Here is a 26,139-nt window from a genome sequence, read left to right on the forward strand (position 1 = left end):
CCCTGACAGCCTCATGACCGTGACCCCAAGTGTCCCCATGACCGTGTCCCCAGGGGTCCCCATGGCCCTGCCATCCCCATCACTGTGTCCCCAAAGTGTCTCCATGGCCCCGCCATCCCCATGGCGATGTCCCTAAGTGTCCCCATGACCATGTCCCCAGGTGTCCCCATGTCCCTGTTGTCCCCAAGTGTCCCCATGACCGTGTCCCCAAGTGTCCCCATGGCCCCGCCATCCCCATCACTGTGTCCCCAAAGTGTCCCCATGGCCCTATCACCCCCATTACCATGTCCCCAAGCGTCCCCATGACCATGGCCCCATGTCCCTGTTGTCCCCAAAGTGTCCCCACAACCATGTCCCCAAGTGTCCCCATGGCCCTGCCATCCCTATGTCTTTGTCCCCAAGTGTCCCCATAACCGTGTCCCATGTCCCTGTTGTCCCCAAAGTGACCCCATGACCACGTCCCCAGGGGTCCCCATGGCCCTGCCACCCCCATGGCCATGTCCCTAAGTGTCGCTATGGCCCTGTCACCCCAATTATCATGTCCCCAAATGTCCCCATGGCTCTGCCACCCCATGGCCATGTCCCTGAGTGTCCCCATGACGCGTCCCCAGGGGTCCCCATGGCCCTGCCATCCCCATGACCATGTCCCCAAGTGTCCCCATGGCCCTATCACCCCCATGACCATGTCCCCAAGTGTCCCCATGGCCCTGCCATCCCCATGACTTTGTCCCCAAGTGTCCCCATGGCCATGTCCCCAAGTGTCCCCATAACCGTGTCCAATGTCCCTGTTGTTCCCAAAGTGACCCCATGACCACGTCCCCAGGGGTCCCCATGGCCCTGCCACCCCCATGACCACGTCCCCAACTGTCCCCATGGCCCTGTCACCCCCATGACCATGTCCCCAAGTGTCCCCATGGCCCCGCCATCCCCATGGCCATGTCCCCAAGAGTCCCCATGGCTCTGTCACCCCCATGGCCATGTTCCCAAGTGTCCCCGTGGCCCCACCATCCCCATCACCGTGTCCCCAAGTCTCCACATGGCCTTGTCCCCATGTCCCTGTTGTCCCCAAAGTGACCCCATGACCACGTCCCCAGGGGTCCCCATGGCCCTGTCACCCCCATGACCATGTCCCCAAATGTCCCCAAGGCTCTGCCACCTCATGACCATGTCCTTAAGTGTCCCCATGACCGCGTCCCCAGGGGTCCCCATGGCCCTGCCATCCCCATGGCCATGTCCCCAAGTGTCCCCATGCTCCTGTCATCCCCATCACTGTGTCCCTAAGTGTCCCCATGCCCCTGCCATCCCCATGACCATGTCCCCAAATGTCCCCATAGTCCTGTCATCCCCATGGCCATGTCCCCAAGTGTCCCCATGGCCCTATCCCCAAGTGTCCCCATGGCCATGTCAGCCCCATGGCCACGTCCCCAAATGTCCCTATGACCATGTCCTCATGCCCCTGTTGTCCCCAAGCGCCCCCATGGCCCTGTCACCCCCATTGCAATGTCCCCAAGTGTCCCCATGGCCATGTCCCCAGGCGGAGGGCGCTGGGGACAGGCCAACATTGGGGACACAGCCCCGCGCGGTGACAAGACCCAACCAACCACCTCCTGACGGTGCCACCAACGCTCTTTATTACCCGGGGAGGGGACACCCCACGCAACACCTTCTGGAAAGCCCAGGTGGCCACGATGACCTCGGGGACACGCTGGGGACAGCCGGTCACACACTGGTGGCATCGTCACCGCTCTCGTCCCACCCCTGGTGACGCGTCCTGGCCGGGGGACCCGCGGAGGTGACACCGCGCAGCTCCCGCTCCAGCGCCGACAGCCGCCTCTCCTGGGGGGGACAGCGTCAGGGGCCACCCCCGGCCCTCGTGGCACCCATGGGTGTCCCCAGGTGTCCCCAGGGCGTCCCCAGGCTCTCACCAGCTCCCGGTTCTTCTCCTCGCTGCTCTTCAGCCGCTCCAGGTCGGTCCTCCTGGCGCCCTCGGCCGCCGTCAGCCTTGGGGGGGACCCCGATATGGGGGGGACCCATTGGTGGGGAGCACCCAGGGGTTTGGGGACACCCAGGGGATTGGGGACACCCATGGAGTTTGGGGTACTTGGGGGTTTGGGGCACCCAGGGGGTTTGGGACACCCAGGGGATTGAGGCACCCATGGAGTTTGGGGTGCTCAGGGATGTGGGGCACCCACCGATTTGGGGCACCCGGGGGATTTGGGGCACCCATGCAGTTTGGGGTACTTGGGGGTTTGGGGCACCCAGGGAGTTTGGGACACCCAGGGGATTGGGGCACCCATGGAGTTTGGGGTGCTCAGGGGTTTGGGGCACCCGTGGGATTGCGACACCCATGGATTTGGGGCACCCACTGGTGTGGGGCACCCACAGGTTTGGGGCACCCACTGGTGTGGGGCACACAGGGGTTTGGGGTACCCATGGAGTTTGGGGTACTTAGGGGTTTGGGGCACCCACCAATTTGGGGCACCCAGGGGATTTGGGGCACCCATAGAGTTTGGGGTACTTGAGGGTTTGGGGCACCCACCAATTTGGGGCACCCAGGGGGTTGGGGTGCTCAGGGGATTGGGGCACCCATGGGGTTGGGGCACCCATGGGGTTGGGGGCACCCACTGGCGTGGGGCACCCACAAGGTTGGGGCACCCATGGGTTTGGGGCACCCACTGGTGTGGGGCACACAGGGAGTTGGGGCACTCATGGAGTTTGGGGTACTTGGGGGTTTGGGGCACCCACCAATTTGGGGCACCCATGGGGTCAGGGTGCTCAAGGGGTTTGGGGCACCCACGGGGTTGGGACACCAATGGATTTGGGGCACCCACTGGTGTGGGGCACCCATGGATTTGGGGCACCTGCAGGTTTGGGGCACCCACTGTTCAGGGGTTCCCAGATGTTTGGGGCACCCATGGGTTTGGGATCCTCAGGGTTTGGGGTCACACCAAAAGCTCCAGGGGTCTGGGTGTCACCACCCCATGGGTTCGGGTGCCACCACCCCATGGGTTTGGGTGTCACCACCCAGGGGGTTCAAGTGCCACCACCCCATGGGTTTGGGTGTCACCACCCTGAGGGTTCAGGTGCCACCACTCCATGGGTTTGGGTGTCACCACCCCAGGGGTTTGGTGTCACCACCCTGAGGGTTCAGTTGCCACCACCCCATGGGTTTGGGACACACACTGTTTGGTGTTCCCAGATGTTTGGGGCACTCTGGGGTTTGGGACCCTCAGGGACCCACTGGTGTGGGTCACCCAGAGGTTGGGGACCCCCACCCCCATACCTGGCGCCCAGATGTGCGGCCCGCGCAGTGGCCTCATCCAGCTGCAGGCACAGGCGCTGGAGAAGGTCCCGGTGCTGCCCCTGCTCCTGGCGCAGCCCCCGCTGTGTCCCCTCCAGCTCCGTCACCCGTGTCCCCGTCACCCGCAACCGCTCCCGCTGCTCCGCCACCTCCTGCCGCAGCTGCTCCAGCAGCCACCCGTGCTGGGGACAAGGACGGGACGTGGGGACAATGGGGCACCCAGAGGGGTTTGGTGGCACCGCCCCATGGGTCTGGGTGTCACCACCCCATGGGTCTGGGTGTCACCACCCTGGGGTTCGGGTGTCACCACCCCAGGGGGTTTGGTGGCACCACCCCATGGGTCTGGGTGTCACCACCCCATGAGTTTGGATGCTACCACCCTGAGGGTTCGGGTGTCACCACCCCAGGGCACTTGGGTGTCACCACCCCATGGGTCTGAGTGCCACCACCCCAGGGGGTTTGGTGTCACCACCCCATGGTTTGGGTGTCACCACCCCAGGGGTTTGGGTGTTACCACCACAGGGTGTTTGGTGTCACCACCCCATGGGTTTGGGTGCAACCACCCTGGGGGTTCAACTTCCACCACCCAGGCCTTTGGGAGTCACCACCCCACGGTTCAGATGCCACCACCCCATGGTTTGGGTGCAACCACCCTGGGGGTTCAACTGCCACCACCCCATGGGTTTGGGAGCCACCACCCCATGGTTCAGATGCCACCACCCCACGGTTCGGGTGCCACCACCCCACGGTTCACGTGCCACCCCGGCATTACCTTCTCCAGCGGGCGCATGCCGAACAGCTCCCCCGGTCCCACCGCCGCGTCCTCCGCGTACCTCTGCCATGGCACCGTGGACTTGCGCGGCAGCGACGCCGACGACCGCAGCTTCCCCCGGCCCTACGGCACCACCGGCACCCATCAGCGCCCTCATCACCCACCCTCCTCATCCCCACCGCCAGGACACCGCGGCGCCCGCCTCGACTCACCGGCGCGTCCCTGGTGACGATGGCCCGCGGTTCGTCCCCGGCCGGCGGCTCGGCCGCGTGCTCGGCGCTGCTCTGCCGGCGCGGGCGCCGCGTGGCCTTGCCCTGCGCCGGGACGCTCTGGGTGCGCTGGACGTGGCGGCGTTCCCGGCTCGGTGACGGTGACGGCTCGGGTTCCGCGGCGTCGTCCCGAGCGCGGGTGCGGCGGACGCTGGTGAGGGACTGGCTCTTGACCAGGGGACTGAGCTTGCTGAGGGCGCGCGGGGGCACAAAGCCGGGCTTAGAGCTCTCGGACGGGCTGCTGGGGGACACGGGGGACTGGGATTGCCCTGAGCTCGACCAGGAGCACGGGTGCCGTGCACCATGTTGGGATTGGACCCAGGTCCTGAGCCCGGCCTGGGCCTGAGCAACCTCAGAGCCACTGGAACTGGAACCATCCCCTAAAACCAACTGGGACCAGAACTATCCCCTAAAACCAGCTGGGACCAGAACCATCCCCTCAACCCAGCTGGGACCAGAACTATCCCCTAAATCCGATTGGGAACAGAACCATCCCATGAACTGGGACCAGAATCACCACCTAAACCCAACTGGGACCAGAATCATCCCATGAAATGGGACCAGAACTATCCCCTAAACTCAGCTGGGACCAGAACCATCCCCTCAACCCAACTGGGACCAGAACTATCCCCTAAATCCGATTGGGAACAGAACCATCCCATGAACTGGGACCAGAATCATCACCTAAACCCAACTGGGACCAGAATCATCCCATGAAATGGGACCAGAATCATCCCCTAAACTCAGCTGGGACCAGAACCATCCCATGAACTGGGACCAGAACCATCCCCTAAACCCAGCTGGAACCAGAACTATCTCCTAAACTCAACTGGGACCAGAACTATCTCCTAAATCCAACTGGGACCAGAACCAACCCCTGAACTGGGACCAGAACCAACCCCTAAACCCAACTGGGACCAGAACCATCCCATGAACTGGGACCAGAACCAACCCCTAAACCCAACTGGGACCAGAACCATCCCATGAACTGGGACCAGAACCGTCCCCCACCTGGACCTCACCCATCCGTTCAATCCATAAAGGACCAAAACCATCCCCTGAACCCAAGTGGGACCAGTCACCCCAAACTCAATCTGCACCGGAGTCCCACTGATCCCAACCAAGGCCAGAACCAACCCAACTAGGACCAGACCCAGCTCGGTGTCACCTGGCCCCACACGGCCATCTTGGTCCCACGTGTGTCCCCATCCACCCATTGGTACCTTTGTTCCGCGATGGAGCTGAGCCGGACGGACACGGGGACAGGGGTCCCGTCCCTGATGGCTGTGAGGATGGTGGGAAGGGGCTCCAGCTCCTGCTGGGTGGCCTGTCAGGGTGAGACGGGGACACGATGGGGACAACAGGGCAGGTGACATCCACGGGACAGTGGTCACCGGCTCCGTGTGTGGAGAGAAGGAGGTGGCCAAGTCTTGCTGGGGACAAACGGACAGCGGCACCTGGTCCAGGCTGGAGAAGATGTCGCAGAGGAGGAGGTGGAGGGTGGCGAGCTCCAGGGCCAGGTCCACGTAGCCGTCGTAGGTGGCCATGTGGCCGCTGCCCTCGGGGTTGGCCACGCTCTGCAGGAAGGTCGCCATGGCGCCCCAGTTGTGCTCCAGGAACTCGTTCATGAAGCCCATGTAGGCCTCCTTCTCGCCAAACCTGGGGACCACCATGGCTGGTGACATGGGGGCCAGAGGGTGGCCTGGGCCACCACTGTGGTCATGGGCAACCACCGTGGTCGTGGGCCACCACCATGGTTATGGGCCACCACCAGTCATGGGCCAGGCCACGTTGGGGACAACCCTATTGCTTCATGGTATGTTGGGGACAACCCTACTGCCCCATGGCATGTTGGGGACAACCCTACTGCCCCATGGCATGTTAGGGACAACCCTGCTTGTCCATGGCATGTTGGGGACATCCCTGCTTGTCCATGGCACATCGGGGACAACCTACTGCCCCACGGCATGTTGGGGACATGCCGGCTTGTCCATGGCGTGTTGGGGACATCCCTACTCCCCCATGACATGTTGGGGACATCCCTGCTTGTCCATGGCACGTTGGGGACAACCCTACTGCCCCATGGCATGTTGGGGACATCCCGGCTTGTCTATGGCGTGTTGGGGATGTCCTTGCTTGTCCATGGCACTTTGGGGACAACCTACTGCCCCATGGCATGTTGGGGACAACCTACTGCCCCATGGCATGTTGGGGACATCCCTGCTTGTCCATGGTACGTTGGGGACAACCTACTGCCCCATGGCATGTTGGGGACAACCTACTGCTCCATGGCATGTTGGGGACATCCCTGCTTGTCCATGGTACGTTGGGGACAACCTACTGCCCCATGGCATGTTGGGGACATTCCTGCTTGTCCATGGCACATTGGGGACAACCCTACTGCCCCATGGCATGTTGGGGACATCCCGGCTTGTCTATGGCGTGTTGGGGATGTCCTTGCTTGTCCATGGCACTTTGGGGACAACCTACTGCCCCATGGCATGTTGGGGACAACCTACTGCCCCATGGCATGTTGGGGACATCCCTGCTTGTCCATGGTACGTTGGGGACAACCTACTGCCCCATGGCATGTTGGGGACATTCCTGATTGTCCATGGCACATTGGGGACAACCCTACTGCCCCATGGCATGTTGGGGACATCCCGGCTTGTCTATGGCGTGTTGGGGATGTCCTTGCTTGTCCATGGCACTTTGGGGACAACCTACTGCCCCATGGCATGTTGGGGACAACCTACTGCCCCATGGCATGTTGGGGACATCCCTGCTTGTCCATGGTACGTTGGGGACAACCTACTGCCCCATGGCATGTTGGGGACATTCCTGATTGTCCATGGCACATTGGGGACAACCCTACTGCCCCATGGCAAGTTGGGGATGTCCTGGCTTGTCCATGGCATGTTGGGGATGTCCTTGCTTGTCCATGGCACTTTGGGGACAACCTACTGCCCCATGGCATGTTGGGGACAACCTACTGCTCCATGGCATGTTGGGGACGTCTTTGCTTGTCCATGGCACATTGGGGACAACCTGCTGCCCTATGGCAAGTTGGGGACATCCTGGCTTGTCCATGGCGTGTTGGGGACATCCCTACTCCCCCATGGCACGTTGGGGACATCCCTGCTTGTCCATGGCATGTTGGGGACAACCTACCACCCCATGGCATGTTGGGGACATCCCGGCTTGTCTATGGCGTGTTGGGGATGTCCTTGCTTGTCCATGGCACTTTGGGGACAACCTACTGCTCCATGGCATGTTGGGGACGTCTTTGCTTGTCCATGGCACATTGGGGACAACCTGCTGCCCTATGGCATGTTGGGGACATCCCTACGCCCCCGTGTCATGTTGGGGACAACCCTACTGCCCCATGGCATGTTGGGGACAACCCTACCGCCCCATAGCATGTTGGGGACAGTGCTACAGCTCCATGACATGTTGGGGACAACCCCACTGCCCCATGACCGCCCACGGCAGGTGCCACACAGCACGTCGGGGATGTCCCCACCGCCCCACAGCTTCCCCAGGGGGTCATCCCTCCCCACCGGTTCCACGCTGTGCCGTACGTGGTGAAGTTGGCCAAGTTCTGGATGACTTTGGCCACCAGCGTGAGGGTCCGGGCGGTGGCCTCGCTGGGGTACTCCTGGACCAGGCCGAAGAGGCTGGGGGACATGATGGCGGGACACAGGAAGCGCAGGAACAGGGAGGCCGAGACCAGGCGCTGCCCGATGGCCGCCTTGGCCCGTGCCGCGCAGGCCTGGCGCCAGGCCGCGAAGATCTCGCCCAGCTCGGCCGGGAAGGAGCTGCGGGGAGAGACACCCCGGGGGTGGCCCTGGAGTCACCCCCGTGGACACCGGGACGTGTTGTGGGATGTGGTGTCCACCGTGGTGGGGCTTGTCCGTAGGGTTGTCCCCAGGGCCTTCCTGGTGGCCATCCCTGTGTCCATCCAATGGATGGCGCCCATCTCTGTCCCCAGACTTGTCCCACAGTCCTTCTGGTACCTGTCTTCATGTCCATCCCATGGATGGTGCCCATCTCTGTCCCCAACCTTGTCCCCAGGTCCTCCTGGTACCTGTCCTCATGTCCATCCCAGGGGTGGTGTCTATCCCTGACCCCCATCTCTGTCCCCAAACTTGTCCCCGTGTGCTTCCAGGTGCCCGTCCCCATGTCCATCCCAGACATGGTGCCCATCTCTGCCCCAAACTTGTCCCCAGGTCCCTCCTGGTGCCCATCCCCATGTCCATACCATGGATGATGCCCATCGTGTCCCCAAGCTTGTCCCCAGGTCCTTCCTGGTGCCCATCCTCATGTCCATCCCATGGATGGTGCCCATCTCTGTCCCCAACCTTGTCCCCAGGTCCTCCTGGTACCTGTCCTCATGTCCATCCCAGGGGTGGTGTCTATCCCTGACCTCCATCTCTGTCCCCAGACTTGTCCCCATGTCCTTCCAGGTGCCCGTCCCCATGTCCATCCCAGACATGGTGCCCACCTCTGCCCCAACCTTGTCCCCAGGTCCTTCCTGGTGCCCATCCCCATGTCCATACCATGGATGATGCCCGTCTCTGTCCCCAAACTTGTCCACAGGTCCCTCCTGGTGCCCATCCTCATGTCCATCCAATGGATGGTGCCCATCTCTGTCCCCAACCTTGTCCCCAGGTCCTTCCAGGTGCCCATCCCCATGTCCATACCATGGATGATGCCCATCCCTGTCCCCAAGCTTGTCCCCATGTCTTTCCAGGTTCCCATCCCCATGTCCACCCCAGACATGGTGCCCATCCCTGTCCCCAAACTTGTCCCCAGGTCCTCCTGGTGCTGGTGCCCACCCATGGCTCTCCCATTGCCCGTCCTCGTGGAGGTGCCCACCCCCATGGCCACCCCACGGCCACCCCCGTGTCCCCGCACGTGCTCAGGGCGGTGTCTCACTCTCCGGAGCCGGCGATGCGCTGGAAGGTCTCCTCGCACACCTGCCGCAGGTTGTTCTGGTTCTCGGTGAGGTCAAGCCCGGCGCATTTACCGGGATCGACCTCGCAGCTGTCACCTGAGGTGCAGAGCCGGGCCACCACCTCGCCTGGACACCAAGGGACAACCCGTAAGGGACCAACCATGGGTGTGACAAACCCCCATAACGTCCCCATGGTGGTGTCCTACAACCCCATCATGCTCTGCTCATGTCCTGCGCCCCATGATACCCTGTGATGTCACCCCCAGGATGTCCCACACCCCGTAATGTCCCATGAAGACCTACCCAGTGTGTCCTGGAGGTACTTGCCCCCCACCAGTTTCATGTACTCGTCGATGGCCTTGGTGGCCAGCGTGTTCTCCCGGAAGATCAGCGCCTCGCGGTCGTCGAAGCGATCCAGCTCAGCCACCCCCAGGTCAATGAGGAACTCCTGTGGGGTGGTCACCGTGGGCTCGGTGGGCACCCACAGCCACAATCAGCCCACCCAGGAAGTACCAGGAGCTCCTCCAAATTGCATGTCCCATCCCACCAATCCCAACCCATTGTAACCCATCCCAACCCGAATCATCCATTCCATCTCATCCCAGCAATCCCAACTCAAGCCAACTCCTCCATCCCATCCCATCAATCCCATTCCATCCCAATCCAACTCAACTCAACCCAACCCAACTCTTCCATCCCATTCTACCAATCCCATCCCAACTCAACCCAATGCAACCCAACCCAGCTCTTCCATTCTTTCTTATCCCATCCCAACCCAACTCTTCCATCCCATCCCAACTCAACCCAATGCAACCCAACCCAGCTCTTCCATCCTGTCCTATCCCATCCCAACCCAATTCTTCCATCCCATCTCGTCCCACCAATGCCAACTCAACCCAACTCTTCCACCCCATCAATCCCATCCCAACCCAACTCAACCCAATCCAACTCTTCCATCCCATCCCACCAATCCCATCCCATCCCAACTCAACCTGATGCAACCTAACCCAGCTTTTCCATCCTGTCCTATCCCATCCCACCCCAACTCTTCCATCCCATCCCAACTCAACCTGATGCAACTCAACCCGACTCTTCCATCCTATCCCATCTTATCCCACCAACAGTAGCCCATCCCATCTCAACCCAACTCATCCATCCCATCCTCGTCCCAACACAACCCAATCCAACCCAACTCTTCCATCCCATCCCATCCCAACCCAACCCAACTCTTCCATCCCAACCCAACTCTTCCACACCACCCCACCAATCCCATGATATCCCAACCCATCCCATCTTATCCCACCAACCCCATCCCACCCCACCCCAGCTCTCCAACCACCCCCAACCCACGCCGTCCATCCCACCCCAACCACCACAACCATCTCACCCCCATACCATCCCCACAACACCCCAGCAGCACCCACCTTGCCCTCCCCACACCCCCACATCCACCTCCCACCCCACCTTGGCCTTCCCGGTGCTCTGCAGGACGCGGACCAGCGCCCCGGCCAGCTCCTCCTTGTGCCGCAGGGCGATGGCGGGTTCCAACCGGGCACACAGCTCCCGGTAGTGGAAGGTGATGAACTCAGCCAACTCCTTGTAGCGCACGATGGGCAACACCAGCACCTCCCGGTAGCGCCCGCGCACCCGCACCGAGGGCGCCCGCTCACCGGCGCCGCCACCAGCGCTCAGCTGGTACCAGCGCTCTAGGGGTTGCCCGGTGGCCGCCAGCTCGGTCAAGGGGACGGTGACGGTGGCCAACGGGGGAGCGGGGTGGTCGTCGCGGCACAGGGCGAGCGTGAGGGCGCGGGCGGGCGGGAGGGCGGCCAACTGGAAGAGTTCGCCCCAGAAGAGCTCGCCGTCGGCGCCGGCCGCCTTGGCTGTGGTGCGGGCGAACAGGGTCCCATCCAGCTGGAGGTGACAGCGCAGGCGGCGGCGCGGGGGAAGGTCCCGGCCCTCGTACACCCAGAGGCTCAGCGCCAGCTCCAGGCGCTCGCAGTTGTCCTGGTGGGGTTCGGGACGTAAGGGGACGAGGGGGAATCAGGGGGAGTATTGAGGGGTGGTGGGTGGGGAATGTTGGGGGGAGGTGGAACAGGAGGGGACGCGAGGGACAGAGGGGACATGGAGGGATAGGAGGGGACATGGGGGACAGAGGGACATGCGTGGGGTTGGAGGGGACATGGAGGGACAGGAGGGGACATGGAGGGGACACATGGGGGTGGAGGGGACATGGAGGGACAGGAGGGGACATGGAGGGACAGGAGGGGACACATGGGGGTGGAGGGGACATGGAGGGACAGGAGGGGACATGGAGGGGACAGGAGAGGACACATCGGGGTGGAGGGGACATGGAGGGACAGGAGGGGACATGGGGGACAGAGGGACACATGTGGGGTTGGAGGGCACATGGAGGGACAGGAGGGGACAGGAGAGGACACATAGAGGTGGAGGGGACATGGAAGGACAGGAGGGGACGTGGGGGACAGAGGGACACATGTAGGGTTGGAGGGAACACAGAGGGACAGGAGGGGACATGGGGGACAGAGGGACACACGTGGGGTTGGAGGGCACATGGAGGGACAGGAGAGGACACATGGGGGTGGAGGTGACATGGAAGGACAGGAGGGGCCATGGAGGGACAGAGGGACACATGTGGGGATGGAAAGGACATGGAAGGAGAGGAGGGGACATGGGGGGACAACCAAGCCCTCAGGGGACAGGAGGGGCCAACCAGGGTGTCCCAGGGGTGTCCCTGTTGTGTCTCAGGGATGTCTCAGGGGTGTCCCCTGGCTGTCCCGTGGTGTCCCCATGGTGCCCCCAGGGTGTCCCAGGGGTGTCCCTGTGGTGTCCCCGTGGTGTTTCGAGGTGTCCTAGGGGTGTCCCCATGGTGTTCTGAGGTGTCCCAGGGGTGTCCCCATGGTATTCCAGGGTGTCCCAAGGGTGTCCCCGTGGTGTCCCCATGGTGTTCCAAGGTGTTCCAGGGGTGTCCCAGGGGTGTCCCCATGGTGTTCTGAGGTCTCCCAGGGGTGTCCCCATGATGTTCAAGGGTGTCCCCGTGGTGTCCCCGTGGTGTCCCCGTGGTGTCCCCATCGTGTTCTGAGGTGTCCCCGTGCTGTCCCCACGGTGTTCCGAGGTGTCCCAGGGGTGTGTGTCCCCATAATGTTCAAGGGTGTCCCAAGGGTGTCCCCATGGTGTTCCGAGATGTCCCAGGGGTGTCCCTGGGGTGTCCCCGTGGTGTTCTGAGGTGTCCCAAGGGTGTCCCAGGGGTGTCCCCATGGTGTTCCGAGATGTCCCAGGGGTGTCCCTGGGGTGTCCCCATGGTGTTCTGAGGTGTCCCAAGGGTGTCCCTGGGGTGTCCCCATGGTGTTCTGAGGTGTCCCAGGGGTGTCCCTGGGGTGTCCCCATGGTGTTCCAGGGGTGTCCCTGGGATGTTCCTGTGGTGTTCTGAGGTGTCCCAAGAGTGTCCCAAGGGTGTCCCCGTGGTGTTCCGAGGTGTCCCCGTGGTGTCCCCGTGGTGTCCCCATGGTGTCCCCGTGGTGTCCCACCTTGTTGGGCTGTGCGGTGCGGCGCAGGTTCTCGATCCAGCGGTCGCGCTCGGCCAGGGACGCGCAGCCGAAGGAGCGGCTGCCCTCACCCGTGATCACCTGCGGGCAGCGGGGGTGGCTGCAGCACCCATGGGTGCCTGGGGGGGACTGGGGTCTCCTTTTGGGGTGCTCAGCAGGGGGGACCCAGGTGCCTGCACAGGGTGCTCTGGGTGCCTCTCCAGGGTGCCCTGAGTGACCCTTTAGGGTGCCTTAGGTGCCCCTTTAGGGTGCTCTGGGTGCCTCTCCTGAGCACTGTGGGTGCCTGTTTAGGGTGCCCTGAGTGCCCCTTTAGGGTTCCTGGGGTGCCCTGAGTGCCATGGGTGGCTATTGAAGGTGCCTTGGGTGCCCCCCCAGGATGCCATGGGTGCTATGGGTGCCTCCCTAGGGTGCCACGGGTGCCTATCGAGGGTGCCATGGGTGCCTCTCCAGGGTACTGTGGGTGCCATGGGTGCCTCTCCAGGAAACCCTGGGTGCCTCCCCAGGGTACCGTGGGTGCCGTGGGTGCCATGGGTGCCTCCCCAGGATGTCGTGGGTGCCTCCCCAGGGTACCATGGGTGCCATGGGTGCCTCTCCAGGATGCCATGGATGCCATGGGTGCCTCCCCAGGGTACCGTGGGTGCCATGGGTGCCTCTCCAGGATGCCCTGGGTGCCTCCCCAGGGTACCATGGATGCCATGGGTGCCTCCCCAGGATGTCATGGGTGCCTCCCCAGGGTACCATGGGTGCCATGGGTGCCCCCTCCGGTGTCATGGGTGCCATGGGTGCCTCCCCAGGGTACCATGGGTGCCATGGGTGCCTCCCCAGGGTACTGTGGGTGCCCTGGGTGCCTCCCCCTTGTGTCATGGGTGCCATGGGTGCCTCCCCAGGGTGTCATGGGTGCCTCCCCCTGATGTCGTGGGTGCCCTGGGTGCCTCTCCAGGATGCCCTGGGTGCCTCCCCAGGGTACCGTGGATGCCATGGGTGCCTCTCCAGGGTACCACGGATACTTCCCCAGGGTACCATGGGTGCCATAGGTGCCTCCCCCTGGTGTCATGGGTGCCACGGGTGCCTCCCCAGGCCACCCTTACCCCCACCCGCGCCGTTACCTGGAAGCAGAACCTCTCTCCCACCACGCTGCCGTGCACGGGCCGCACCACCACGTCGGGGCCACTCAGGTCCAGCTCGGCCGCGCTGGGCGCCGGCAGCAGCGACTCCCGCGACCCGCTGCGGCTGGGGACCCTGCGGGGACAGCGCCGTCACCCACCATGGCACCCCGACCCCCACCCACCCGCCCACCCGCCCACCCGCACCTCTCGTTGGCCACCGGCTCCGCTTTGGCGACACCGCGAACCTTGCGCTCCCGGAGCCTCTTCCACAGCAAACCCTGGGTGGGGAAGGGTGGAGGAGGTGGGTGCTGGAGCACCCATGGGTGGGGGCGAGCACCCTGGGAGTTGGGGGGGGACCCACCTTGACGTTGCTGAACTGGGAGGTGGGTGACGCGTCGCTCTCGGTGCTTTTCCCGGCACCGCGGTTGCTCCGCTCGTCGGGGTCTGGGGGGGCACCCGGTGTCAGGAGGAGCACCCGAGCACCCAATGCTGCGCTGGTGTTTGGGGGGGACCCGATGCACCCGTAACCCCCTCTTGGGGAAGCGCAAAGCTGGAGGAAGGACCCAGGTGCCCGGTTCTGGGTGCTGAGTCCTCCCCGTGATCCCAGCCCAGGTGTGGGTGCGTGTGGGTGCTTATGGGTGTTCATGGGTGCTTATAGGTGCTCATAGGTGCTTGTGAATGCTCACAGGTGCTCATGGGTGCTTGTGGGTGCTCATGGGTGCTTGTGAGTGCTCCTGGATGCTCCTGGGTGCTCGTGAGTGATTGTGGGGGCTCGTGGGTGCTCATGGGTGCTTGTGAGTGATTGTGGGGGCTCGTGGGTGCTCATGGGTGCTTGTGTGTGCTCGTGGGTGCTCATGGGTGTTTGTGAGTGCACGTGGGTGCTCACAGGTGACCATGGGTGCTCGTGGGTGCTCACAGGTGATCATGGGTGCTCGTGGGTGCTCATGGGTGCTCAAGGGTGCTTGTGAGTGTTCGTGGGTGCTCACAGGTGCTCATGGGTGCTTGTGGGTGCTCATGGGTGTTTGTGAGTGCACGTGGGTGCTCACAGGTGCTCGTGGGTGCTCGTGGGTGCTCACAGGTGTTCATGGATGCTCGTGGGTGTTCATGGGTGCTTGTGGGTGCTCATGGGTGCTTGTGAGTGCTCCTGGATGCTCCTGGGTGCTTGTGAGTGATTGTGGGGGCTCGTGGGTGCTCATGGGTGCTTGTGTGTGCTCGTGGGTGCTCATGGGTGTTTGTGAGTGCACGTGGGTGCTCACAGGTGACCATGGGTGCTCACAGGTGATCATGGGTGCTCGTGGGTGCTCGTGGGTGTTCATGGGTGCTTGTGGGTGCTCGTGGGTGTTCATGGGTGCTTGTGGGTGCTCATGGGTGTTTGTGAGTGCACGTGGGTGCTCACAGGTGCTCGTGGGTGCTCGTGGGTGCTCAGAGGTGATCACGGTTGCTCGTGGGTGCTCGTGGGTGTTCATGGGTGCTTGTGGGTGCTCATGGGTGCTTGTAAGTGCTCGTGAGCGCTCGTGGGTGCTCACAGGTGCTCGTGGGTGCTTGTGACTGCTCATGGGTGCTTGTGAGAGCTCGTGAGTGCTCGTGGATGCTCACAGGTGATCATGGGTGCTTGTGAGTGCACGTGGGTGCTCACAGGTGATCATGGGTGCTTGTGAGTGCTCATGGGTGCTCGTGGGTGCTTGTGAGTGCTCGTGGATGCTCATGGGTGCTTGTGAGTGCTCGTGGGTGTTCATGGGTGCTCATGGGTGCTTGTGAGTGCTTGTGAGTGCTCGTGGATGCTCACAGGTGATCATGGGTGCTTGTGGGTGCTCATGGGTGTTTGTGAGTGCACGTGGGTGCTCACAAGTGATCATGGTTGCTCGTGAGTACTCGTGAGTGCTCGTGGGTGCTCATGGGTGCTCATGGGTTCCAGGGAGGAGGGCGCAGAGGATTCATCCTGCCCTAGAGCCTGGTGCCCAGCCCGGGTGCTCACCCCGCTGAGCACCCACGGGCGTCCCGCACCTCCCTACACGGCACCCAGCGCCGGGGCCCCACGGCTGCCGGCGCCACCAGCGAGGGGCGCGGGGAGGAAGGAGCCGAACGCCGTTATCACCAGGATCAGCCGACGCAGCAGCGCGGAGGAAGCGGTGGCGGTGACGGCACCAGGCGGCTGCACACCCCGCGCTTCCTCCGGGTGACGGCTTGGTGCACAGCGCCGGGTTTGCCATGGGCTGCTGCACGGCGTGGTGCACGGTGCACAGTGCATGGTGCACGGCACACGGTGTGTGGTGCATGGTGTGTGGTGCACGGTGCACAGTGCATGGTGCACAGCACACGGTGTATGGTGCATGCTGTGCGGTGTGGTGCACAGTGCATGGTGTATGGTGCATGGTGTGCAGTATGGTGCACAGTGCATGGTGCACAGTGCGTGGTGTATGGTGCATGGTGTGTGGTGTGGTGCACAGTGCATGGTGCACAGTGCATGGTGTATGGTGCATGGGGTGTGGTGTGGTGCACAGTGCATGGTGCACAGTGCATGGTGTATGGTGCATGGTGTGCGGTGTGGTGCACAGTGCATGGTGCACAGTGCATGGTGTATGGTGCATGGTGTGCGGTATGGTGCACAGTGCATGGTGTATGGTGCATGGTGTGCGGTGTGGTGCACAGTGCATGGTGCACAGTGCATGGTGTATGGTGCATGGTGTGCGGTATGGTGCACAGTGCATGGTGCACAGTGCATGGTGTATGGTGCATGGGGTGCGGTGTGGTGCACAGTGCATGGTCCACAGTGCATGGTGTATGGTGCATGGGGTGTGGTGTGGTGCACAGTGCATGGTGCACAGTGCATGGTGTATGGTGCATGGTGTGCGGTGTGGTGCACAGTGCATGGTGTATGGTGCATGGTGTGCGGTATGGTGCACAGTGCATGGTGCACAGTGCATGGTGTATGGTGCATGGTGTGCGGTGTGGTGCACAGTGCATGGTGCACAGTGCGTGGTGTATGGTGCATGGCGTGTGGTGTGGTGCACAGTGCATGGTGTATGGTGCATGGTGTACGGTGTGGTGCACAGTGCATGGTGCACAGTGCATGGTGTATGGTGCATGGTGTGCGGTGTGGTGCACAGTGCATGGTGCACAGTGCATGGTGTATGGTGCATGGTGTGCGGTATGGTGCACAGTGCATGGTGCACAGTGCATGGTGTATGGTGCATGGTGTGCGGTATGGTGCACAGTGCATGGTGCACAGTGCATGGTGCACAGTGCGTGGTGTATGGTGCATGGTGTGCGGTGTGGTGCACAGTGCATGGTGCACAGTGCATGGTGTATGGTGCATGGTGTGCGGTGCGGTGCACAGTGCATGGTGCACAGTGCATGGTGTATGGTGTATGGTGCACGGTGTGGTGCACAGTGCATGGTGCACAGTGCATGGTGTATGGTGCATGGTGTGCGGTGTGGTGCACAGTGCATGGTGCACAGTGCGTGGTGTATGGTGCATGGTGTGCGGTGTGGTGCACAGTGCATGGTGCACAGTGCGTGGTGTATGGTGCATGGTGTGTGGTGTGGTGCACAGTGCATGGTGTATGGTGCATGGTGTGCGGTGTGGTGCACAGTGCATGGTGCACAGTGCATGGTGTATGGTGCATGGTGTGCGGTATGGTGCACAGTGCATGGTGTATGGTGCATGGTGTGCAGTATGGTGCACAGTGCATGGTGCACAGTGCGTGGTGTATGGTGCATGGTGTGTGGTGTGGTGCACAGTGCATGGTGTATGGTGCATGGTGTGCGGTGTGGTGCACAGTGCATGGTGCACAGTGCATGGTGTATGGTGCATGGTGTGCGGTATGGTGCACAGTGCATGGTGCACAGTGCATGGTGCATGGTGCATGGTGTGCGGTATGGTGCACAGTGCATGGTGCACAGTGCGTGGTGTATGGTGCATGGTGTGTGGTGTGGTGCACAGTGCATGGTGTATGGTGCATGGTGTGCGGTGTGGTGCACAGTGCATGGTGCACAGTGCATGGTGTATGGTGCATGGGGTGTGGTGTGGTGCACAGTGCATGGTGCACAGTGCATGGTGTATGGTGCATGGTGTGCGGTGTGGTGCACAGTGCATGGTGCACAGTGCATGGTGTATGGTGCATGGTGTGCGGTATGGTGCACAGTGCATGGTGTATGGTGCATGGTGTGTGGTGTGGTGCACAGTGCATGGTGTATGGTGCATGGGGTGTGGTATGGTGCACAGTGCATGGTGCACAGTGCATGGTGTATGGTGCATGGTGTGTGGTGTGGTGCACAGTGCATGGTGCACAGTGCATGGTGTATGGTGCATGGTGTGTGGTGTGGTGCACAGTGCATGGTGCACAGTGCATGGTGTATGGTGCATGGTGTGTGGTATGGTGCACAGTGCATGGTGCACAGTGCATGGTGTATGGTGCATGGTGTGTGGTGTGGTGCACAGTGCATGGTGTATGGTGCATGGGGTGTGGTATGGTGCACAGTGCATGGTGCACAGTGCATGGTGTATGGTGCATGGTGTGTGGTGTGGTGCACAGTGCATGGTGCACAGTGCATGGTGTATGGTGCATGGTGTGTGGTGTGGTGCACAGTGCATGGTGCACAGTGCGTGGTGTATGGTGCATGGTGTGTGGTGTGGTGCACAGTGCATGGTGTATGGTGCATGGTGTGCGGTGTGGTGCACAGTGCATGGTGCACAGTGCATGGTGTATGGTGTATGGTGCACGGTGTGGTGCACAGTGCATGGTGCACAGTGCATGGTGCATGTTGCATGGTGTGGTGCACGGTGCCTGGTGCACGGCATGGGACAAGGCACGGCGCACAATGCATGGTGTGTGGTGTGGTGCACAGTGCCTGGTGCACAGCGCATGGTGTATGGTGCGTGGTGCACGGCGTGGCACAAGGCACGGTGCATGGTGCACAGCGCGTGGTGTGTGGTGTGATTCATGGTGCACAGCGTGTGGTGTGTGGTGTGATTCATGGTGCACAGCGTGGCACAAGGCACGGTGCGTGGTGCATAGTGCACAGTGCATGGTGCATGGCACGGTGCACACTGCGTGGTGCGCGGCGCATGGTGCGCGGCGTGGCGCACAGCACGTGGTGCGGCGCATGGCACGGCATACCCTACGGCACGGTGTGCAGCATGGTGCGTGGTATACGGTGTGGTGCAGGGTGCGTGGTGCGGTGCACAGCACGGGGTACGGTGACGGTGCACGGTGCAAGGCGCACGACCACACGGCCCCCGGTGCACGGTACGCGGCCCACGGGCTCACACCGGCGCGTCCCACCCCCCCGTGGCACCGGCACCGGCGCGGGGCCCGCTCGCTCACCGGGGTCCCTGCGGGCGCTGTCGGACACGGAGCTGTCGGTGCGGGTGCTGTTGCTGCACAGGGTCTGCGGACACGGGGGGGTCAGGAACCGATGGCACCGGTACCCACGGGACACCCAGCACCCACAAGTCGCCCACAAGTCACCCACAGGTCACCCAGCACCCATGGGGCACCCAGAGGTCACCTAGCACCCATGGGTCAGCCAGCACGCACGGGGCATCCATGGTGCACCCATGGGGCACCCAGAACCCAAAAGTCAACCATGGGTCACCTGGCACCCACTGGGCACCCAGCACCCCCAAGACACCCACAAGTCACCCAGCACCCATGGGGCACCCAGAGGTCACCTAGCACCCATGGGTCAGCCAGCACGCACGGGGCATCCATGGGGCACCCATGGGGCACCCAGAACCCAAAAGTCAACCATGGGTCACCTGGCACCCACTGGGCACCCAGCACCCCCAAGACACCCACAAGTCACCCAGCACCCATGGGGCACCCAGAGGTCACCTAGCACCCATGGGTCAGCCAGCATGCACAGGGCATCCATGGGGCACCCATGGGGCACTCAGAACCCAAAAGTCAACCATGGGTCACCTGGCACCCACTAGGCACCCAGCACCCCCAAGACACCCACAAGTCACCCAGCACCCATGGGACACCCAGAGGTCACCCATGGGTCACCCAGTACCCACGGCACACCCAGCACTCAGGGGACATCCATGGGTCACCCACCAGGCACCCAGCACCCCCAGGGCATCCATGGGGCACCCATGGGGCACCCAGAACCCAAAAGTCAACCATGGGTCACCCACCGGGCACCCAGCACCCACAGGGCATCCATGGGGCACCCATGGGGCACCCAGAACCCAAAAGTCAACCATGGGTCACCCACCGGGCACCCAGCACGCACAGGGCATCCATGGTGCACCCATGGGGCACTCAGAACCCAAAAGTCAACCATGGGTCACCTGGCACCCACTGGGCACCCAGCACCCACAAGACACCCACAAGTCACCCAGCACCCATGGGACACCCAGAGGTCACCCAGCACCCACGGGTCAGCCAGCACCCACGGGGCACCCATGGGACACCCAGCATCCATGGGGCACCCAGGATCCATGGGGCACCCCCAGGTCACCTGGCACCCACGGATTACCCAGCACCCACAGGTCACCCACAGGTCACCCAGCATCCCCGGGGCGCCCACGGGTCACCCAGCACCCACGGGACACCCAGGGGGCACCCAGGGGACTCGTGTCCCCATGTCCTCACCTCCTCGTCCCTGCCCAGCAGCACCAGGTGTCCGTCCGTCAGCGAGCAGTGGGCGACGTCCCACACGGGGCCATTGGGTGACAGCCCATGGGTGCTGCCTGGGGGGACAGGGGGGTGTCGGGGGGCACAGGGTGCTCACGGTGCCCCTGTCACCCATGGGTGGTGATGGGACGTGTGGCTGTGGCCACTGTGGGACATGTGGCCATGGAGGTGCCACCATCAACCCTAATTCATCACCCTCGACCCATCACCCCCAATCAATCAGCCATCGTTATCACCCCCCACCCATCACCCCTAATCACTTACCCATCGTTATCACCCCCCACCCATCACCCCTAATCAATTACCCATCGTTATCGCCCCTAATCAATCACCCATCATTATCACCCCCCACCCATGACCTCTAATCAATCACCCATCGTCATCACCCCCACCCATCACCCCTAATCAATCACCCATCGTTATCAACCCCACCCATCACCCCTAATCAATCACCCATCGTTATCACCCATGACCCTCAACCCACCACCCATTGTTATCGTCTCCCACCCATCACCCCTAATCAATCACCCATCATTATCACCCCCCAGCCATCATCACCCATCACCCCCAATCAATCACCCATCACCCCAATCAATCACCCATCATTACCACCCACCACCCATCATCACCCATCACCCCCAATCAATCACCCATCACCCCAATCAATCACCCATCATTACCACCCACCACCCATCATCACCCATCACCCCCAATCAATCACCCATCACCCCAATCAATCACCCATCATTACCACCCACCACCCATCATCACCCATCACCCCTAATCAATCACCCATCACCCCTAATCAATCACCCATCATTATCACCCACCACCCATCATCACCCATCACCTCTAATCAATCACCCATCACCCCAATCAATCACCCATCATTACCACCCACCACCCATCATCACCCATCACCCCTAATCAATCACCCATCACCCCTAATCCATCACCCATCATTATCACCCCCCACCCATCATCACCCATCACCCCCAATCAATCACCCATCATTACCACCCCCCACCCATCATCACCCATCACCTCTAATCAATCACCCATCACCCCAATCAATCACCCATCATTACCACCCCCCACCCATCATCACCCATCACCTCTAATCAATCACCCATCACCCCAATCAATCACCCATCATTACCACCCACCACCCATCATCACCCATCACCCCTAATCAATCACCCATCACCCCTAATCAATCACCCATCATTATCACCCACCACCCATCATCACCCATCACCCCTGATCAATCACCCATCACCCCTAATCAATCACCCATCATTAACACCCACCACCCATCATCACCCATCACCCCTAATCAATCACCCATCACCCCAATCAATCACCCATCACCCCAATCAATCACCCATCATTATCCCCCCCCACCCATCACCCCCACCTCTCCCCCACCCATCACCCTCTCCCCCCATACCTGTCCCCTTGTCCCCTCCCCCGCTGTCCGTCTGTCCCCTCCTCCGTGCCACCGAGCGCAGGTACTTGTGCAGGGTGCTCCTGGCACCCTCGGGCGCCCGCGGCTCCGCCGGCCCCTTGTTGGGTGCCGAGAACGCCCGGCGGAACAGCGACCGCCGGGTGCTGGCCTTGGGTGCCCCCGCCGCTGTCCCCGTCCCTGTCCCCTCCTTGGGGACATCGGCCTCGGGGTGGCTGTACGAGCGTTTCCAGCCCTGCAGCCGCGTCCAGCGCCGGGACCCCGGCGACCCGGCCCGGTCACCCATGGGTGCTGCCGTGCGCCACCTGTAGGTCTTGAGCAGGGTGGGGGGATCGGGAACGAGCTGGGGGGTCTCCAGATCCATCTGGGGGTGGGGGGGATGTGTCACCTGTGGGGTGGGGAGGACACGTCACCCATGGGTGGGGTGGGCACGCTAAGATGGGCACCCACAGGTTGGTCACCCCTGTTTGGGTGGCACATCTGAGGAGGACAAATGGGGCACCCCCCATCCAGGGACCCCCCATCTGAGGGGCCCTTTGGTGGGTCCCCTATGGGTGTCATCATCCAGGGACCCATAGGGGTGCCCCAATTTGGGTGTCCCCATCCAGGGATCCACGAGCAGGGACCCCATGTGGGTGCCCCATTTTGGGTGTCCCCATTCAGGGACCCCATATGGGTGCCCCAGTTTGGGTGTCACCATCCAGGGACCCCATATGGGTGCCCCAATTTGGGTGTCACCATCCAGTGACCCATATGCGTGCCCCAGTTTGGGTGTCCCCACCCAGGGACCCCATGTGGGTGCCCCAATTTGGGTGTCACCATCCAGGCACCCATATGCGTGCCCCAATTTGGGTGTCCCCATCCAGGGACCCCATATGGGTGCCCCAATTTGGGTGTCCCCATCCTGAGACCCATATGGGTGCCCCAATTTGGGTGTCCCCATCCTGAGACCCATATGGGTGCCCCAATTTGGGTGTCCCCATCCAGGGACCCGTATGGGTGCCCCATTTTGGGTCTCCCCATCCTGAGACCCATATGGGTGCCCCAATTTGGGTGTCCCCATCCAGGGACCCATACGGGTGCCCCATTTTGGGTCTCCCCATCCAGGGACCCATACGGGTGCCCCAATTTGGGTGTCCCCATCCAGGGACCCATATGGGTGCCCCAATTTGGGTGTCCCCATCCAGGGACCCATACGGGTGCCCCAATTTGGGTGTCCCCCACCCAGGGACCCCATGTGGGTGCCCCATTTTGGGTCTCCCCATCCAGGCACCCATACGGGTGCCCCAATTTGGGTGTCCCCATCCAGGGACCCATGAGCAGGGACCCTACCTTGGCACCCCACTATAGGGCACCCCTATTTGGCACCCATATCTGGACCCCCATTCAGGGCACCCCAATCCAGGTCCCCGTATCAGGGTCATCAAGGGGTCCCCAAATTGTGGGTGTCCATGTTCCCAGGGTGCTCCTATGCACCAAGGGCTCCCCAAATTGTGGGTGCCCACACCCCCAGGGTGTCCCCCCCATCAAGGGGTCCCCAAATGTGGGTGCCCATGTTCCCAGGGTGCTCCTATGCACCAAGGGCTCCCCAAATTGTGGGTGCCCATGTCCCCAGGGTGCTCCTATGCACCAAGGGGTCCCCAAATTGTGGGTGCCCACATCTCTGGGGTGTCCCTGCCATCAAGGGGTCCCCAAATTATGGGGCCACTATGCACCAAGGGGTCCCCAAATTGTGGGTGCCCACATCCCCAGGGTGCTCTTGCCCACCACGGGGTCCCCAAATTGTGGGTGCCCATGTTCCCAGGGTGCTCCTATTCACCAAGGGGTCCCCAAATTGTGGGTGCCCATGTCCCCAGGGTGCTCCTATGCACCAAGGGGTCCCCAAATTGTGGGTGCCCACATCCCCAGGGTGTCCCCACCATCAAGGGGTCCCCAAACTGTGGGTGCCCACATCCCCAGGGTGTCCCCGCCATCAAGGGGTCCCCAAATCATGGGGCCACTGCCTACCAAGGGGTCCCCAATTTGTGGGTGCCCACATTCCCAGGGTGCTCTTGCCCACCACGGGGTCCCCAAATTGTGGGTGCCCATGTCCCCAGGGTGCTCTTGCCCACCAGGGGGTCCCCAAATTGTGGGTGTCCATGTCCCTTGGGTGCTCCTATGCACCAAGGGGTCCCCAAATTGTGGGTGCCCATGGCCCCAGGGTGTTCTTACCCACTGAGGGGTCCCCGAATTGTGGGTGCCCATGTCCCTTGGGTGCTCCTATGCACCAAGGGGTCCCCAAATTGTGGGTGTCCATGTCCCCAGGGTGCTCTTGCCCACCAGGGGGTCCCCAAATTGTGGGTGTCCATGTCCCTTGGGTGCTCCTACGCACCAAGGGGTCCCCAAATTGTGGGTGTCCCCATCCCCAGGGTGCTCTTACCCACTGAGGGGTCCCCAAATTGTGGGTGCCCATGTCCCTTGGGTGCTCCTATGCACCAAGGGGCCCCCAAATTGTGGGTACCCACATCCCCAGGGTACTCTTGCCCAACAGAGAGTCCCCAAATTGTGGGTGCCCATGTCCCCAGGGTGCTCCTATGCACCAAGGGGTCCCCAAATTGTGGGTGTTCCCATCCCCAGGGTGCTCTTACCCACTGAGGGGTCCCCAAATTGTGGGTGTCCATGTCCCTTGGGTGCTCCTATGCACCAAGGGGTCCTCAAATTGTGGGTGCCCATGGCCCCAGGGTGTTCTTGCCCACCAGGGGGGTCCCCAAATTGTGAGTGCCCACACCCCCAGGGTCCTCTTACCCACTGAGGGGTCCCCAGATAGTGGGTGCCCATGTCCCTTGGGTGCTCCTATGCACCAAGGGGTCCCCAAATTGTGGGTGTCCCCATCCCCAGGGTGCCCCCGCCCATGTCACCCCCACACCAGCCATCCCCACCCGGGCGGGGTGACACGGGGGTGCGGCAGCTGGGGGTTTGGTGACACGGGTGACACGGGTGGCAGGTGTCACGTCCCCACCCGGGCCCCGGGCGCAGGCGGGTGCCGGATGTTTCCGTCACCCCCACATTTCCCCTGGCGCCACCGTCGCGTTTCCTCCCGCCACCTGCACCCCAACCCCCACCCTGGGGACCCCCCCCCCCCCGCACCCCAGGGTGCACCCAGGAGTGCAGCACAGGGTGGGGGGTGCACCCACGCCCCATAGCACCCCGGGGTGGGGGTGAGATGTGGGTGCACGTTGCTTTGGTGCCTGATGATTTTGGGGGGGCAGCACCCTATAGCTGAGCTGCAGAGGTGCCCGGGGAGGGGTAGGGGGGTGCGGGAGCATTTTTGGGGTGCCCACCCCAACCTGCAGCACCTCACTGTGCCCCATCACCCACAGCGCCCCCTGCAGCACCCCGGAACCCTCAGGGTGCTGCTGCCCCCTTCCAATCGCCCCCCATCCCCTGTGCATCCCCGGGGTGTCGTGTGTCCCCCCGTGTGTCCCCCCGTGTGTCCCCCCGCATGTCCCCCCGTGTCCCCCCGCGTCCCCCCGTGTCCCCGCGGTACCTCGGCTCCTCCGGGCCCGGGCCGCGGTCGCCCCGGTTCCTGTGGCGGGTTCCCCATGTGACCGGGCGGGAGTTTCAGTCACACCCTCCCCTCCGCCTCTGCCCCGATGCTGTCATCGGAGCTCCCGCCCGGGCCAGGACATGGTTGGGGGCACCCCGAGAATGGTCACCCCACCATGGGACACCCCACGGGGGGAACTGAGTACCCTGGTGTCCAGTTGTGTGCATTTGGTTTAAATGCCATCATTAGGTTTCAGAGTGAACAGGTGATCTGAGCTCCCGCCCGGGCCAGGACATGGTTGGGGGCACCCCGAGAATGGTCACCCCACCCTGGGACACCCCACGGGGGGAACTGAGTACCCTGGTGTCCGGTTGTGTGCATTTGGTTTAAATGCCATCATTAGGTTTCAGAGTGAACGGGTGATCTGAGTGCCCACTTCAGCCAGACCCATGGCTGGGGACACCCCAAGAAGGGTCACCCCACCATGGGACACCCCGTGGGGGGGGACTGAGTACCCTGGTGTCCAGTTGTGCGCA

General features: G+C 62.4%; 1 protein-coding gene across 1 annotated transcript; it reads right to left on the reverse strand.

The window, feature by feature from the left end:
• Positions 1-1,623: 1,623 nt before the first annotated feature.
• Positions 1,624-22,442, reverse strand: RASAL3 (RAS protein activator like 3). Its single transcript, XM_065859253.1, has 18 exons — positions 22,063-22,442; positions 20,571-20,668; positions 19,296-19,359; positions 14,330-14,412; positions 14,173-14,246; positions 13,969-14,101; positions 12,845-12,943; positions 10,764-11,303; positions 9,603-9,747; positions 9,281-9,425; positions 7,924-8,160; positions 5,800-6,001; positions 5,566-5,669; positions 4,286-4,583; positions 4,074-4,196; positions 3,284-3,483; positions 1,926-2,001; positions 1,624-1,836 (listed from the first exon to the last, which is right to left on the reverse strand). Exons 1-18 carry the CDS (start codon positions 22,439-22,441, stop codon positions 1,720-1,722), a joined length of 3,117 nt encoding a protein of 1,038 aa, XP_065715325.1. The 5' UTR covers position 22,442; the 3' UTR covers positions 1,624-1,719.
• Between the last annotated feature and the right edge of the window lie 3,697 nt (positions 22,443-26,139).

Source organism: Patagioenas fasciata, chromosome 32, assembly GCF_037038585.1.
Source record: "Patagioenas fasciata isolate bPatFas1 chromosome 32, bPatFas1.hap1, whole genome shotgun sequence".
NCBI classification, from domain to species: domain Eukaryota; kingdom Metazoa; phylum Chordata; class Aves; order Columbiformes; family Columbidae; genus Patagioenas; species Patagioenas fasciata.